This window comes from Oncorhynchus keta, chromosome 35 (assembly GCF_023373465.1).
Source record: "Oncorhynchus keta strain PuntledgeMale-10-30-2019 chromosome 35, Oket_V2, whole genome shotgun sequence".
NCBI classification, from domain to species: Eukaryota; Metazoa; Chordata; class Actinopteri; order Salmoniformes; family Salmonidae; genus Oncorhynchus; species Oncorhynchus keta.
The window spans coordinates 57,606,229-57,621,898 of record NC_068455.1 but is presented as its reverse complement, the minus strand read 5'-3'; the positions used below and the strand labels follow the sequence as shown (position 1 = coordinate 57,621,898).

The 15,670-nt window shown below is 42.3% G+C and overlaps 1 protein-coding gene across 1 annotated transcript in view; it reads right to left on the bottom strand.

The window, feature by feature from the left end:
* LOC118368688 (solute carrier family 2, facilitated glucose transporter member 4-like) overlaps positions 1-15,670 on the bottom strand; it is a 46,206-nt gene that overhangs the window by 19,532 nt on the left and 11,004 nt on the right. The window contains exon 3 of the mRNA XM_035752990.2: positions 7,138-7,298. Within this exon, the coding sequence (XP_035608883.1) occupies positions 7,138-7,298 (161 nt within the window). The remainder of the gene's footprint in view (positions 1-7,137; positions 7,299-15,670) is intronic.

Sequence of the window (15,670 nt, the reverse complement as noted above, 5' to 3'; positions counted from 1 at the left end):
TAGGGAACCATGTGGGATCTAACGGACACTATCTATAGGGAACCATGTGGGATCTAACGGACACTATCTATAGGGAACCATGTGGGATCTAACGGACACTATCTATAGGGAACCATGTTGGATCTAACTGACTGACACTATCTATAGGGAACCATGTTGGATCTAACTGACTGACACTATCTATAGGGAATCATGCGGGATCTAACTCACACTATCTATAGGGAACCATGTTGGATCTGACTGACACAATCTGTAGGGAACCATGTGGGATCTAGCTGACTGACACTATCTATAGGGAACCATGTTGGATCTAACTGACTGACACTATCTATAGGGAACCATGTTGGATCTAACTGACTGACACTATCTATAGGGAATCATGCGGGATCTGACTGACACTGTGGAACTGTACCGCATTTGTGCCCTTTGTCCCGCAACCAAACAATCATGTCCCGCATTTTATCAACAAATCCACTTTTTTTTAAAGTACCTTTGTCCCTTATTTAAAATCAGATATTCCAAACCTGTCTCTTTCAGTCACGTTGCGCTTATGAAAATATATGCATATATATATCATAATGATGTAATGGCCTAAGCTTAACTTCTCCAATCGTTTAGATCTGATATTTTGCGCATTGTAAAACGAGACGTAGGCCAACGTCATATAGGCCTATAGTCAACCAATGTTTCTCAAATCCTTTCGGAATAAATTCCGGCTAAATTTGGAGAGGACAGTTTGGCGTGCTTTTTAGCCATATTAGACTGAAATATATAAGGTAATTTCGTCAAACGTGTGAGGCTCTCCATGCCCATAAGTTGCTCATTCAACATATTTGCAGTACTTTTCTCAATTTCATTTGAACTGTTTTACATTCCACGAGTTCAACCAAATATAAACAGATTTTCATAAAACATCCACACGTGTGGTCTCTCGGTTCTGCATCACCAACTTTTGTGCAAGGGAAAATAATTGGCTTCGCTTCAATTGCTCGTTCGGTGCTGCGGACTGCAGGGGAGTTGCAAAAATTGACATCTGTGGGTGTAGTGCTGCCAGAGAACACCGGAACATCGCTCCGCCACTTCTCACAATGGTGCTGGTTTAGTAAAGTTAGAGAAAAGCTGAATGAATGTATTGGAAGTTCCCATAATGATTCATTAGTATTCTACACAACATAACAAAATATAATAACACAGTAAAATGTTACTGTTACACAAAAACACCACTAGTTTCTTATGAGATTTTAAGATGGTTAGCAGAATAGTCCCCACAAAAAAATATAATGCGGCAAAAAGTCAACAGCGCATGTGCATTGATTGAAACAAAATACAGAGAGGCTATATAGTTTAAGACCATCTGCTCTAATTTGCTCACGAAACAGTCATTCAAGAAGATCTAAATGCATACGCATTGGCGGTTCTAGTATGTATGGCTCCCTTCAGCGCCCCCCGCCAAAAAAATGGACCATTCTGCACGACCTGTAATTTTTATTTTTAATTTTTATAAACAATCACGCATAAATAATCCTAACATTTAAAACTATATAAATGTAAAATAATATATAAAAAAGAAGACTCGTAAATATAAAAAAAGACAAATATAAACAAATTGTATAAATACAAAGAGAATCAAATTATTACACTATCAATCAATAAGTCAAATGTATTTACAAAGCCCTTTTTACATCAGCCGATGTCACAAAGTGCTATAAAGAAATCCAGCCTAAAACCCCAAACAGCAAGCAATGCAGATGTAGAAGCACGGTGGCTAGGAAAAACTCCCTAGAAAGGCAGGAACCTAGGAAGAAACCTAGAGAGGAACCAGGCACTGAGGGGTAGCCAGTCCTCTTCTAGCTGTGCCGGGTGGAGATTATAACAGTACATGGCCAAGATGTTCAAACGGTCATAGATGACCAGCAGGATCAAATAATAATAATCATAGTGGTTGTAGAGGGTGCAACAGGTCAGCACCTCAGGAGTAAATGTCAGTTGGCTTTTCATAGCCGATCATTCAGAGTTAGAGACAGCAGATGCGGTAGAGAGAGAGAGTCGAAAACAGCAGGTCCGGGACAAGGTAGCACCTCCTGTGAACAGGTCAGGGTTCCATAGCCACAGGCAGAACAGTAGAAACTGGAGCAGCAGCACGACCAGGTGGACTGGGGACAGCAAGAAGTCATCAGGCCAGGTAGCCCTGAGGCATGGTCCTAGGGCTCAGGTTCTCAGAGAGAAGAGAAAAGAGAAAGGAGAGAAAGAGAGAGAACTATTGCTAACAAAAAACACACAAATAAATTGAAATTGCACAAATCCTATATCACATAAATACACAAATAGAATAACACACTTGTAAAGAAGATGACCTGATTATTCCAGTATTGCACTTCAAACAAGAAACACACAACTTCCACAACTGCCATCTAAACCCTTACCTTTCTTGCCTTCCTTGATGCAAAGTCATCAATTACATTGTCATAAGAAATATTCCCAGCAATTGCATGGTTAATACTGATGACAGCAAGTCCACTAAGGCGTTCCTGTGACATGGTGGACCTCAGGTAGGATTTGATGAGCTTCAGCTTTGAAAAGCTCCTCTCTGCTTCAGCTACGGTCAATGGAAGAGTAAGACAAATTCCGAGAGCGGTCCACAAATTTGGACACATTTCTGAGAGCTCCCTATCGTGTATAAATAAATATCAGCAGCTCAAGCAGGGTCATGGTCTTCGGTGGCAAGTCAGGCAAGTTCTTCAGTTCCTGTGCAAGCTCTCTGCCGTCCAAGTCTGAGTGTTCTTTATAGTGCAGTGTCATACTAAGGACCTCACCTTGTTCTGTCAGCTCCTCATTTGAGAGACTTTGGAAGGTTGACAGCACTCCAAACTTCTCTCCCACATTTTCCAGTGTGTATAATCTTTCCCGAAGGGCTGTTGCAACATCAACAACAACATTGAAAAATGTCACATCCAGCTTCTTCAAGGTGTCACTCAAAGGCTCATCAAATGATTCGTATGAAAAGTGACTGTTTGTGGACCTCTGTCTTTTCTGCCTCTACATTCATACCCTTGCAAATATCCTTGGCTGAAGTTTGTGCGGCCATAAAGCCTGATGCTCTGTAGTTGCTGAGACCTCTCTCTGTCTTTCTGAGACGACTGACTGCAACATCCACACGCACACTGGGAGACTGCATCAGCTTGCTCACATGTTGGATCTGGCTCAAGATGTCACACCACACCACTATATAGATGCTGAAGCAGTATGATCCCACCTCCTCTGACAAGGACTGGGCCTCAATCTTTATCACAGGGTCTTTGGTTTGATTCCTCGCCTGTCTCACCGCTGCTGCCTGAAACCTCAGTGGCTCGACACTCTTAACTTTACTTTCCCACCTTGTCTAAGTCCACATCTTCAAAGTGATGTCCACATGTTTTTTTTCAGGATGGCCCATCGCTGTGTGGAGGCTGAGAACAAGGTTTGTGTAAGATGCCAAAGTAACCTGTGGCATCGACAGACCTTTTAGCAGCATCAGCCACAACCAGGTTCAATGTGTGAGCTCCACATGGCACAAATAGAGCTCTTGGATTCATTTCCAGGAGTCTGGCTTGGGCACCTTTGTTTTTGCCTCTCACGTTGGCCCCATTATCATAAGACTCTGCAGTCCTCAAAATGAATTTTTAGCTAATCTTTTGAGAATCAGGGATGCCAAACGTTGGCCCGTGGACTCCTCTGCCTCCAAAACTCCCGTAAAACGTTCCTTTATCTGGGGCTTCTCCTTCAGGGACACAATTCTAATCACAACGGACAACTGTTCAGTGTGGCTGACATCTGAGGTGCAATCTAGAATCAGAGAGAAGAATTTTGCCAGCTTAATGTCACTCACCATTATTGAAATGCTGCTCAACAAATCAATGAGTTCATTCTGTATTTGGTGGCCAAGGTGGTGTGACTTGAAGTCCCTTTTTGGACACGGTTAAGGTTCTCTTTCATGACTGGATCAAATTGTGCCATCAGTTCAACCTCTTTGAGGATATTTCCATTTGATGGAGAGTACAGTGTTTCTGTGTGTCCCCTTAGTGCCAGATTTCTAATTGCCAGAGACTGCACAATAGCAGTCAGATGTGTCAAGACCTCTCTCCATCTCATCCTCTCAGCCTCCATAAGTGCCATCTCGTGCTTATCAATTGTTTCCCCTTTTGTGATCCTCATTGCCAGTTCTTTCCATGTTTTCATGCAGTTTTGGTGTTCTGGACTGCTGTCGTGTGAAGTCAGCAAAGAACTTGCATGTTTCCAGTCTGTCAAACATGAGTTTGCTAAATACATTTTCTTCCTAGAAAAGAGTTTGCAGCAGGAAGAGGAAGAGGCTGTTGTTTCGTTCAGAATACACCAACCAACTTCTAGGGATTTTTTCAACACTCACCAAAGTCTTCCTGAAATACTGGTGCAACTTATTCTATCACTCTCATTCCTTGGGAAAGCAAAGTTAGGTGGTACCTCACTTGGTCCTCTGCAAACTAGTTGTGTCCGAATTCTGTCAGTGAGAACTGAAGGCCAGTCAGTAGGGTCTGTAGACAGTGGTTCATCCTCAGTAGCAGGGTCTGTAGACAGTGGTTCATCCTCAGCAGCAGGGTCTGTAGACAGTGGTTCATCCTCAGTAGCAGGGTCTGTAGACAGTGATTCATCCTCAGTCACCAGGGTCTGTAGACAGTGGTTCATCCTCAGCAGCAGGGTCTGTAGACAGTGGTTCATCCTCAGCAGCAGGGTCTGTAGACAGTGGTTCATCCTCAGCAGCAGGGTCTGTAGACAGTGGTTCATCCTCAGTCAGTAGGGTCTGTAGACAGTGGTTCATCCTCAGCAGCAGGGTCTGTAGACAGTGGTTCATCCTCAGCATCAGGGTCTGTAGACATGGGTTTATCCTCAGCAGCAGGGTCTGTAGACAGTGGTTCATCCTCAGCAGCAGGGTCTGTAGACAGTGTTTCATCCTCAGCAGCGGGGTCTGTAGACAGTGGTTCATCCTCAGCAGCAGGGTCTGTAGACAGTGGTTCATCCTCAGTAGCAGGATTTGGTGGGGATGCTGCTACAGGCATTTCTAATGGAGAGCACATGGACATTAGTTTACACACATTATTCACAGCATTTATACTGGTGGAACATCCCACATACATACCCAGTAATAATAAAATCATCGTTGTTACCAACAAAATGGAAACTTAAAACTTGGCAAAGGGAAATGATTGATTTTGTTTATTTTATACAGGTATGCACACATAAACACATGTACGTGTACCCACACACACACCTGTAGAATCCTGCAGAATCCTGCTGGGGAGAAGTGGAAGCAAACGGGTCTTCATCCTCATTCTCAGTCTCAGACAACATTTGTGAGGACACCTGTGTGCCTGAGAAGGTGGATGGCTCCTCATCTTGAGGCTCTGAGATCATTTCTGAAGAGGCCTGTGTGGCTGAGGAGGTAGAGATGCCTCCTCATCCTGGCCAGTGCCAGAGGATGCTCCAAAATATTTCAGAAGTGCCCCTGAATTTTCATTGAAATACAGTATATGAGTCTGACACCCTAAATACATTTGTTGCACCATTAAATATACATGTCATTATGCACAATTGATCAAACTTTCAGAATAGGACCCAAATGAACCATACAACCTCCTTGTCTAATTCTAGGCACAAGACACCCCCGTAAGGCTCAATATATCACAAAAGATAGAAGATATCAGCATAATATAGACATATTTTAAGTTAGCCTACATTGGAAATTCCCCTTACTGAGCTCAGGACCTAGTCAATACAATCACAGAAAACCTTGATGTGATTTGATGATGTCACCTCAATGAAAGTTAACCAAATCAATAATGTGCTAGTTAGGTTGTAATCGTTCTTCTGCAGGCTACACACATAATCATGATGAAGCTGTGTGAAATTATATCCAATGTTATCTAAGCTAGTTGGACAGAAAACGGAATATTGTCCCCCTATGTGTAATAGGGGTGGCAGGTAGCCAACTGGTTAGAGCGTTGGGCCAGTAACCGAATGGTTGCTAGATCGAATCCCTGGGCTGACAAGGTAAAAATCTGTCGTTCTGCCCCTGAACAAGGCAGTTAACCCACTGTTCCTAGGCTGTCATTGTAAATAATAATTTGTTCTTAACTGACTTTCCTGGTTAAATAAATACAAATAGCAAAGCAAGCAACATAGTAACATAGGCTAACAAACATAAGTGTTATTATACTCATAAAGAGATGACATAGCTGCAAACCTTTATCTTTTGTACGTTTCTCCTCTTCTTCTTTCCTCTTTTTCCTAAACTGGGCACCTGATGGCTTAGACCTTTTCTTGTCCATTTGTGTTGATTTGGCACTCGAACATCAATACATTACCCATCCCCCAACACTGTTAACCAAGAGTCGAGACTACATTACCCATCCCCCGACACTGTCAACCTAGAGTTGAGACTAAACCAATTCACATTGGTGGTGTGCAGACTGGTTTTATATTATTCTTAATGATTTTGCACAAACCAGAGAAAAATGTAACAATATGTCTGTGAAACTATATATTTGCAGTTTTATGAATGAATTGTGGTTCATTTGGTAGCATTTCATAGTGTGACTGATTTTACTCATTGCATTAGTACTGTACAAAGTTAGAGGTGCGCAATTTGATAGATTCCGCCACTCCCCCTACCTCGGGCTTCCAGTGGGTAGACCTGAGGTCAACCTACCCCTGCCCACCTCCCCATCTTGTACTTCTGAGTGGGAGACCTTTCCAGGCAGTAGCTCACAAACTAGAATCAGGGCGCCCACTCCGACAAGGTTAATTGACCCACAGTCCCACACGGTGACATGATATCATTGATGTGATGTACAAACGAGCAATAGAAAACCGGTCGCGCAAATGTCAAATTCACCATCTTGCCGCGCCCCCCCGGGTGGCTGCCCATGTTGCCCATACCTAAATCCGCTACTGTGCATATGCAAATGCTGCCAAATGTTTCATTCATGTAAGCAACACTGTCCAGTTAATGTCCTGCAAAATCATCCTGTTGTCCCGCATTTTGAGGTTTTTAATGTGGTCACCCTAGCGTGTGCATGTGTGTCTGTGAGTCCGCTTTCTCGTGTCTGAGTGTATCATCTCCCCTACCTGCCCAGCCATTCTGAGATGACGCCCACACAGAAGGAAGAGATCATGCCTCCTATAGAGAAGATGGCCACCGACAGGGACCACAGAGTGGTGAGTGTAGCGGTGGGAATGGGCTCTCCATACCGGTGCACCCATGTAGCATTGTAGTCCGCCTCAATGATCTGGAAAGGCAGGAGAAGAGAGATGAGATGAGACCATGACAAGACAACGGGGAGACAGATGAGCCATCCAATAGAGCTAACATTTTTCCTTATGTATCGCAGGATGACTGTAACCTGGTCCCAGATCTGTTTGTGCTGTCCCAGCATGACAGGGATCATAGGAGTTGATAAGACAACACAAACAGATCTGGAACCAGGCCAGGAAGACAACAATCTCAAGACAAAATTGATTTATGAGCTTTGTTCAAATTGGTTCCGTTATTTGGAGTGTTGTGCATCCTTCCAACACCAGAGTTCTTGGTTTGGTTCCCGCATGGCATGGGCCACATATACTGAATATAGGTAAGTGTATACAAAAGTGTTACTTCCTTGAGATAAATGCTTTGGCAATGGAACAGAGAGAAATGTGCTTTGTGTGAGTGAAGGCCACCATTCACCACCATTCAATACTATGTGCTTCTTGCAAATATGGTCTATCAAAATCGAAAACTTCCCAATCATTAATCCCTTACCTAGAATTTAACGCAAATAGATAGACTTTCAACGAGTAGCACACTTGTGTCAAGAGGTTCTTTCGGGCCTGAAGGTTTCGCCTGGTGAATAGATGGCACAGGGTTCAAGGTTTTGGCTCATGTTTAAAGAGGTTCAAGGGACCAGGACTCATGACCAGAGAGTACATACCAGCGGGGGCACGTCGGTTGTAAGGCCTCTCTCGCAACACAACTCACCTGACTATCTCCGCCTGTTCCTCTGTCTGACTCACTCCCTGTCTGTATCTAAATACAGATACTATCAGATTCCTAAGAATCTGCTCAATATACACTGAACAAAAATATAAACGCATATAAAGTGTTTGTCCCATGTGTCATGAGCTGAAATAAAAGATCCCAGAAATGTTCTATACGCACAAAAAGCTTATTCCTCTCAAATGTTGTGCACAAATTTGTTTAAATCCCTGTTACTGAGCATACCTCCGTTGCCAAGATAATCCATCCACCTGACAGGTGTGGCATATCAAGAAGCTGATTAAACAGCATGATCATTATACAGGTGCACCTTGTGCTGGGGACAATAAAAGGCCACTGTAAAATGTGCATTTTTTTCACATAACACAATGCCACAGATGTCTCAACTTTTGAGGGAGCGTACAATAGATGCTGACTGCAGGAATGTCCACCAGAGCTGTTGCCAGAGAATTGAATGTTAATTTCTCTACCATAAGCCGTCTCCAATGCTGTTTTAGAGAATTTGGTAGTACTTCCAACCGGCCTCACAACTGCAGACCACGTGTATTGCATCGTGTGGGCGAGCGGTTTGCTGATATCAATGTTGTGAACAGAGTGCCCATGATGGCGGTGGGGTTATGGTATGGGCAGACATAAGCTACGGACAACGAACACAATTGTATTTTATCTATGGCAGTTTGAATGCACATAAATACCGTGACGAGATCCTGAGGAGAATTTTGAGGAGCATTTTTTATAAGGTATCTTTGACCAACAGATGCATATCTGTATTCCCAATCATGTGAAATCCATAGATTGGGGCCTAATTCATTTATTTCAATTGACAGATTTCCTCATATGAACTGTAACTCAGTAAAATCTTTGAAATTGTTCCATGTGGCATTTATATTTTTTATTTAGTATAAATTTGTTAACTTGTCAGATGAGGAGTTGAATGATACTGCTGTCTACACAAAATGCAATATATACAGCATGAAGCTGATTCTACATTTGATATAATATACTGTTGATATATGTACCTATATATTTTATGTATAATAGCTGATACACAGTACCCAAGCTAGCACATAAAGTAAGAGCGTGGTTGTTCTATGGTTATTTTGCAAACAACCATCCCACAACTTTCTAGGAATGGTGCAGGATAATTGCTTGCTTTGGAACATTCTCAGCACATTTAAAAAATATTTTATTTTATATTTCATTACTTGAACAGAACGTTTGATTAAAAGTTCAAACATGGTTACATTTCATTTCAATTTTGGCAACGGTCTAGGAGCTTTCTCCAACTGGTTTGACATTGGGAATGCTGTCAAATTGTTTCAAGAACGTTAAGAAACAACATTCTTCTGTGGGAATTTCAGTACTTCAGCAAAACGTTTCCCACAGGTTTCCTCGTGGTTCCATTTAAAGTCATGTTCTAAAATTGTTCCGAGAATGTCAAGATATTTTTCAATAAAAACTACAAGAACAAGGCCTGTGGTCTAGGGCACTGCATCGCAGTGCTAGCTGTGCCACCAGAGACTCTGGGTTCGAGCCCAGGCCCTGTCGCAGCCGGCCATGAGCGGGAGGTCCATGGGGCGACGCACAATTGGCCTAGCGTCGTCTGGGTTAGGGAGGGTTTGGCCGGTAGGGATATCCTTGTCTCATCGCGCACTAGCGACTCTTGTGGCGGGCCGGACGCAGTGCGCGCTAACCAGGTTTCCAGGTGCACGGTGTTTCCTCCGACACATTAGTGTGGCTGGCTTCCGGGTTGGATGCATGCTGTGTTAAGAAGCAGTGCGGCTTGGTTGGGTTGTGTTTCGGAGGACGCATGGCTTTCGACCTTCGTCTCTCCCGAGCCCGTATGGGAGTTGTAGCGATGACACAAAATAGTAACTACTAACAATTGGATACCACGAAATTGGGGAGAAAAGGGGGTAAAAAAAAAAAATAAAAAAAAACTACAAGAACACTTTAGTAATATTCAGAGAACGCTCTGAGAATGTTATTTAAAAGCGTACATTCCATTCTCAGCATGAACAAAACTCTCTCTATCCTCTATCTTGTTAAGTGTGCTCTGTTGTGTTGTCCACGCTCATTAATTGGCCACTCCTGATCTTAATGAGTGCTTGTCCAAGCTGTTTCACATGTGATTGGGAGTCCCATAGGGTGGCACACAATTGGCCCAGCATAGTCTGGGTTTGGCTGGGGTAGGCTGTCATTGTAAATAAGAATATTGTCTTAACTGACTTGCCTAGTTAAATAAAGGTTCAATTTAAAAAATAAAAATAAATGTTTTCCTTTGAAATGGTCTCTGTTTTAATAGACTAAAATGAACAGTTTTGAAAGCCTAAAAAAACATGGCATGCTAGCCCCATCGTGGTAGCATGGGTACCAGTTTCTTTAGCTAATCCACTCACTGTACTCCATGCCATGTGGCAAAGAGACTGGCCTTTCTGCTATCTTCAAATATGAACATTCTATCATTAATGAGATCAAGGAGAACAGAGGATTTGATGCTGATTCGATCACCCTCACATCAATCTTCCAATCACAACATTATGCAAATATTCAAAGACCTATCACTTTTTTCCGCCACAAAACAGTTGGTATCTGGTTGCTAAGCAACCGTTTTTTGTTTGTTGCTAGCTCAAGTCTAAATTCTCAAAGTAAATACAGTAATTCCAACCACAAAACATCTTAGATTTGATTTTATGCCTCGAAATAGAACCTGCTTAACAGCTAAATGTTTGTTTTTGACTTTATTATAAATTCTAATTATATTTTCCAGGTACCACATGTTGTAATGGAAAATATTATTTCCAACAACCAATGAGCAAGTTCGTTGTAAATCCAGTGTATATTGAATGTTGTAGACTGCCAAAGGCCAGTCTCTTTGACAATGACAAGGAGTGGAATGTTAGCTAAAGAGACTGGTATTCAGACTACCATCCTGGTGACTCAGTGGACTCATTCCATGGCTAGAGAACATTAGATTACAGGTTTGAATCTCACGTATACTGTGCCGCAATAAAAAATATATGTGTTTGCATGATAAATGCCTAAGGAAATACATTTACGTGTTCCATCTGTGCTTGGATTTCAAAACCCAAAATAAGCTAGCAGTCTTATTAAAAGTCTTATTGAAACATTCAGTAAAAGTTTTAAGGAAGTTATTTAAAAAAAACTCCAAATAACCTATCATTTTGTTCTCAGAGCATTAATAAAACCTACAGGAAAACTTTCAAGGAACCAGAGTAAAACATTCTCAGAACTTCCCTGCTACCTAAAAATAAATGTTCCCAGAACAGGATACATTTTGACTTCTGTTCTCAGAATGTAAAAAAAAAATCAGTTTTACCAGGCAGGAAAAAAACCAATGTGAAACCAAAAACACACATTCTCACAACTTCCAGGAAACAAAATCTGCTAGCTGGGTATGTTTCAATATATTTGATGTAAACTCAGAAAAAAAAGAAATGTCCTCTCACTGTCAACTGTGTTTATTTTCAGCAAACTTAACATGTTTAAATATTTGTAAGAACATAACATAACAAGATTCAAAATCTGAGACATAAACTGAACAAGTTCCACAGACATGTGACTAACAGAAATTGCAGTACGACTGGTGGCATTGTCATGCTGGAGGGTCATGTCAGGATGAGCCTGCAGGAAGGGTACCACATGAGGGAGGAGGATGTCTTCCCTGTAACGCACAGCATTTTGATTGCCTGCAATGATAACAAGCTCAGTTCGATGATGCTGTGACACACCGCCCCAGACCATGACGGACCCTCCACCTCCAAATCGATCCTGCTCCAGAGTACAGGCCTCGGTGTAACGCTCATTCCTTCAACGATAGGTGAGACAAAACCGTGACTCGCCAGTGAAGAGCACTTTTTTCCAGTCGACAGGACTGGCAAAAAGCGGGTTTGTGTCCAGCAACGGTGGGTTTGTGCCCGTAGGCGACGTTGTTGCCGGTAATGTCTGGTGAGGACCTGCCTTGCAACAGGCCTACAAGCCCTCAGTCCAGCCTCTCTCAGCCTATTGCGGACAATCTGAGCACTGATGGGGGGATTGTACGTTCCTGGTGTAACTCTGGCAGTTGTTGTTGCCTTCCTGTACCTGTGCCGCAGGTGTGATGTTCGGATGTACCGATCCTGTGCAGGTGTTGTTACACGTGGTCTACCACTGCAAGGACGTTCAGCTGTCTGTCCTGTCTTTCTGTAGCTCTGTTTTAGGCGTCTCACAGTACGGACATTGCAATTTATTACCCTGGCCACATCTGCAGTCCTCAATGCCTCCTTGCAGCATGCCTAAGGCACGTTCACGCAGATGAGCACAGACCATGGGCATCTTTCTTTTGGTGTTTTTCAGAGTCAGAGAAGTTTTCATAACTGTGACCTTAATTGCCTACCGTCTGTAAGCTGTTAGTGTCTTAACGACCGTTCCACAGGTCCATGTTCATTAATTGTTTATGGTTCATTGAACAAGCATGGGAAACAATGTTTAAACCCTTTACAATGAAGATCTGTGAAGTTATTTGGATTTTTACGAATTATCTTTGAAAGACAGGGTCCTGAAAAAGAGACATTTCTTTTTTTTCTGAGGTTATGATTGCTGTTGTATGTTCCAATATATTTGATGTATGTTCGCTGATATATCGTAATATTTTTTTATTTCTGTTACATCAAATATATTCTAACATACATTAGCTATTTTAGCTGATATATGTTCTAATATATTTGGTGTAAGTTAGCCGATATATGATCTGCTATATTTGATCTATTAGTAATTAGCTGATACTGTATATGTTCTGATATATGCCATGACCACCAAACCACAACTAAAGCCCCCTTATGAGAAGAGGGCTTTACGACAGTGAATCTAAGAGATTGTCTAGATTGCAGCGAGATCATCTAACTATATATTGTTCAGGGAGGCTGTACGTGCACTATGGTGTGTTTCTCTCCGAACGCGACTGAGTCACAGCGTGAAGCCTCAACAAACCTTTTGAGTGTTGTCCTAAAAAAAAAAGCCCAAAATAGCCCCTCTTTCCCATGACACCAGATTCGTTGCCTTAAACCCCTCTGCCTCCAATTTCACCCTTGGCTGTTAAGGATATCTGAGATGTGGGGGGGTTGAAGTGCAGGAATGGGGGTAGATAGATGTGTGAACTGTGCAGGCTTGCGGATGGGTGAGGAGGGCGAGGAGGCATGAGGAGGGCGAGGGGGTATTTTTTGGCAACGCTGTGTGTTTCCTCATGTGGCTCGTGTTGACATTACTCGGATGCTCCCCTGGCCACTCTCTCTTCTGCTCTTTCCCTCTCTTGTCTCCAATATATTTCTTCCTCCTGCTCTCTTTATCCGTCTCCTATTCTGTAATAGTTCATCCAACCTCACAGTCTCTCTATTCCCCCTATCTCCCTCTCTCTTCTATATCCCTACATGTCTTCTTTCCTCTATCCCGACATTTCATTTAGTTTGAATCGTTAATTGATTGCACTGACATTAATATGTTGCTTTTAAAGCCTTTAGACTCTACTTCATTGTGAACGGGACAAACCTGGTCCTGAGAAAAAAGACAACAAAAGCCTGTTTCCGAAAAGGTCATAATAATAATTTATTCAAGCGCTATTCATTACATAAAGAATATCAAAGCTCTTTAAAGCAACACAAAAAAGACAAGCAATTTAGAAATCAACAACCTCATTCATGAGATGGTAGATCATGAGAGGGTTGGAAAGTTCATGGCTTGAGTGATCATTGGAGGGAGGTGGTCAAATGAGATGAACGATAAAAATAAAAAATTAAATCCCCCTCTACTTTCTCCACAGCCTCAGCATACGACACTTTCTGCACTACTGTGTCTACTTCAACCTGCCTCTCTCGCACCGGACACTTCCGATCCCCAGCGGCATGGTCACCACTACAGTTAACACACACAACCTTATCCACTGAAACTACACAATCTTCTGTCCCTTGCCTTCCTGCACACTGACATGACCATAAACATGGCACCTTAGTCAACACAGTGGATTCAGCACAAAAGCTCTAACAGGATAACTGATATATCCTAACATAACTTGAATTAATCAGTTGGATGGGCATTTGATTTCTATAGGCGGCAAGTTTTTTTCTCACGGGACCTCTTGTTGCAGCAAACCGCTCGCCCACAGGACGCCAGACACGCTATCTGCGATCTGCATGAGTACAGTTGAAACCGGGATTCACTTTTCCAGCGTGCCACTGGCCATCGAAAGTGAGTATTTGCCCACTGATGTCAGTTACGACACTGAACTACAGTCAGGTCAAAACCCTGGTGAGGACAACAAGCACACAGTGCATTCGGAAAGTATTCAGACCCCTTGACTTCTTCCACATTTTGTTACTTTACAGACTTATTCTAAAATGGATTACATGACAAAGCAAAAACTGTTTTTAATTTTTATTTTATTTTATTGAAAATAAAAACCGGAAATATCACATTTCAAAACAAATGTTATTTATTACATGCTCCGAATACAATACCTTACTGTTAAATGCTTTCTTGCAAGCCCTTAACTCTTTCTTGAACTGCATTGTTGGTTAAGAAAATATTTACTAAATAAACTAAAGTAAAAATGGTCAAATAAAAATAAAAAGTAACACAATAAAAATAACAATAACGAGGCTATATACAGAGGGTACCGGTACCGAGTCAATGTGCGGGGGTACAGGTTATCCAAGTTATTTTGTATGTAGGGGTAAAGTGACTATGCATAGATAATAATGCGTAGCAGCAGTGTAAAAACAAAGGGGGAAGGGGAGGGTTGATTAATTGTTCAGCAGTCTTATGGCTTGGGTGTAGAAGCTGTTAGGGAGTCTTTTGGTCCTAGACTTGGCGCTCCAATACCGCTTGCCGTGCGGTAGCAGAGAGAACCGACTATGACTTGGGTGACTGGAGTCTTTGACAATTATTTGGGCCTTTCTTTGACACCACCTAGTATATAGGTCCTGGATGGTAGGAAGCTTGCCCCCAGTGATGTACTGGGCCGTACGCACTACCCTCTGTAGCGCCTTACGGTCAGATGCCGAGCAGTTGCCATACCAGGCGGTGATGCTCTTAATGGTGCAGCTGTAGAACTTTTTGAGGATCTGGGGACCCATGTCAAATCTTTTCAATCTCCTGAGGGGGAAAAGGTGTTGTCATGCCCTCTTCACGACTGTCTTGGTGTGTTTGGACCATGATAGTTTGTTGGAGATGTGGACACCAAGGGACTTGAAACTCTCTACCTGCTCCACTACAGCTCCGTCGATGTTAAAACTTCTTAGAGATGAGATGGGCTGAAATCCCGTTAACAGGATCGATTTGACAACAGCCAGTGAAAGTGCATGGCGCCAAATTCAAACAACAGAAATCTCATAATTAAAATTCCTCAAACATACAAGTATTATACATAATTTTCAAGGTAAACTTGTTGTTAATCCCACCACAGTGTCCGATTTCAAAAAGGCTTTACGACGAAAGCATAACATGCGATTATGTTAGGTCAGCACCTAGTCACAGAAAAACACAGCCATTTTCCAGCCAAAGAGAGGAGTCACAAAAAGCAGAAATAGAGATAAAATGAATCATTAACCTTTGATGATCTTCATCAGATGACAC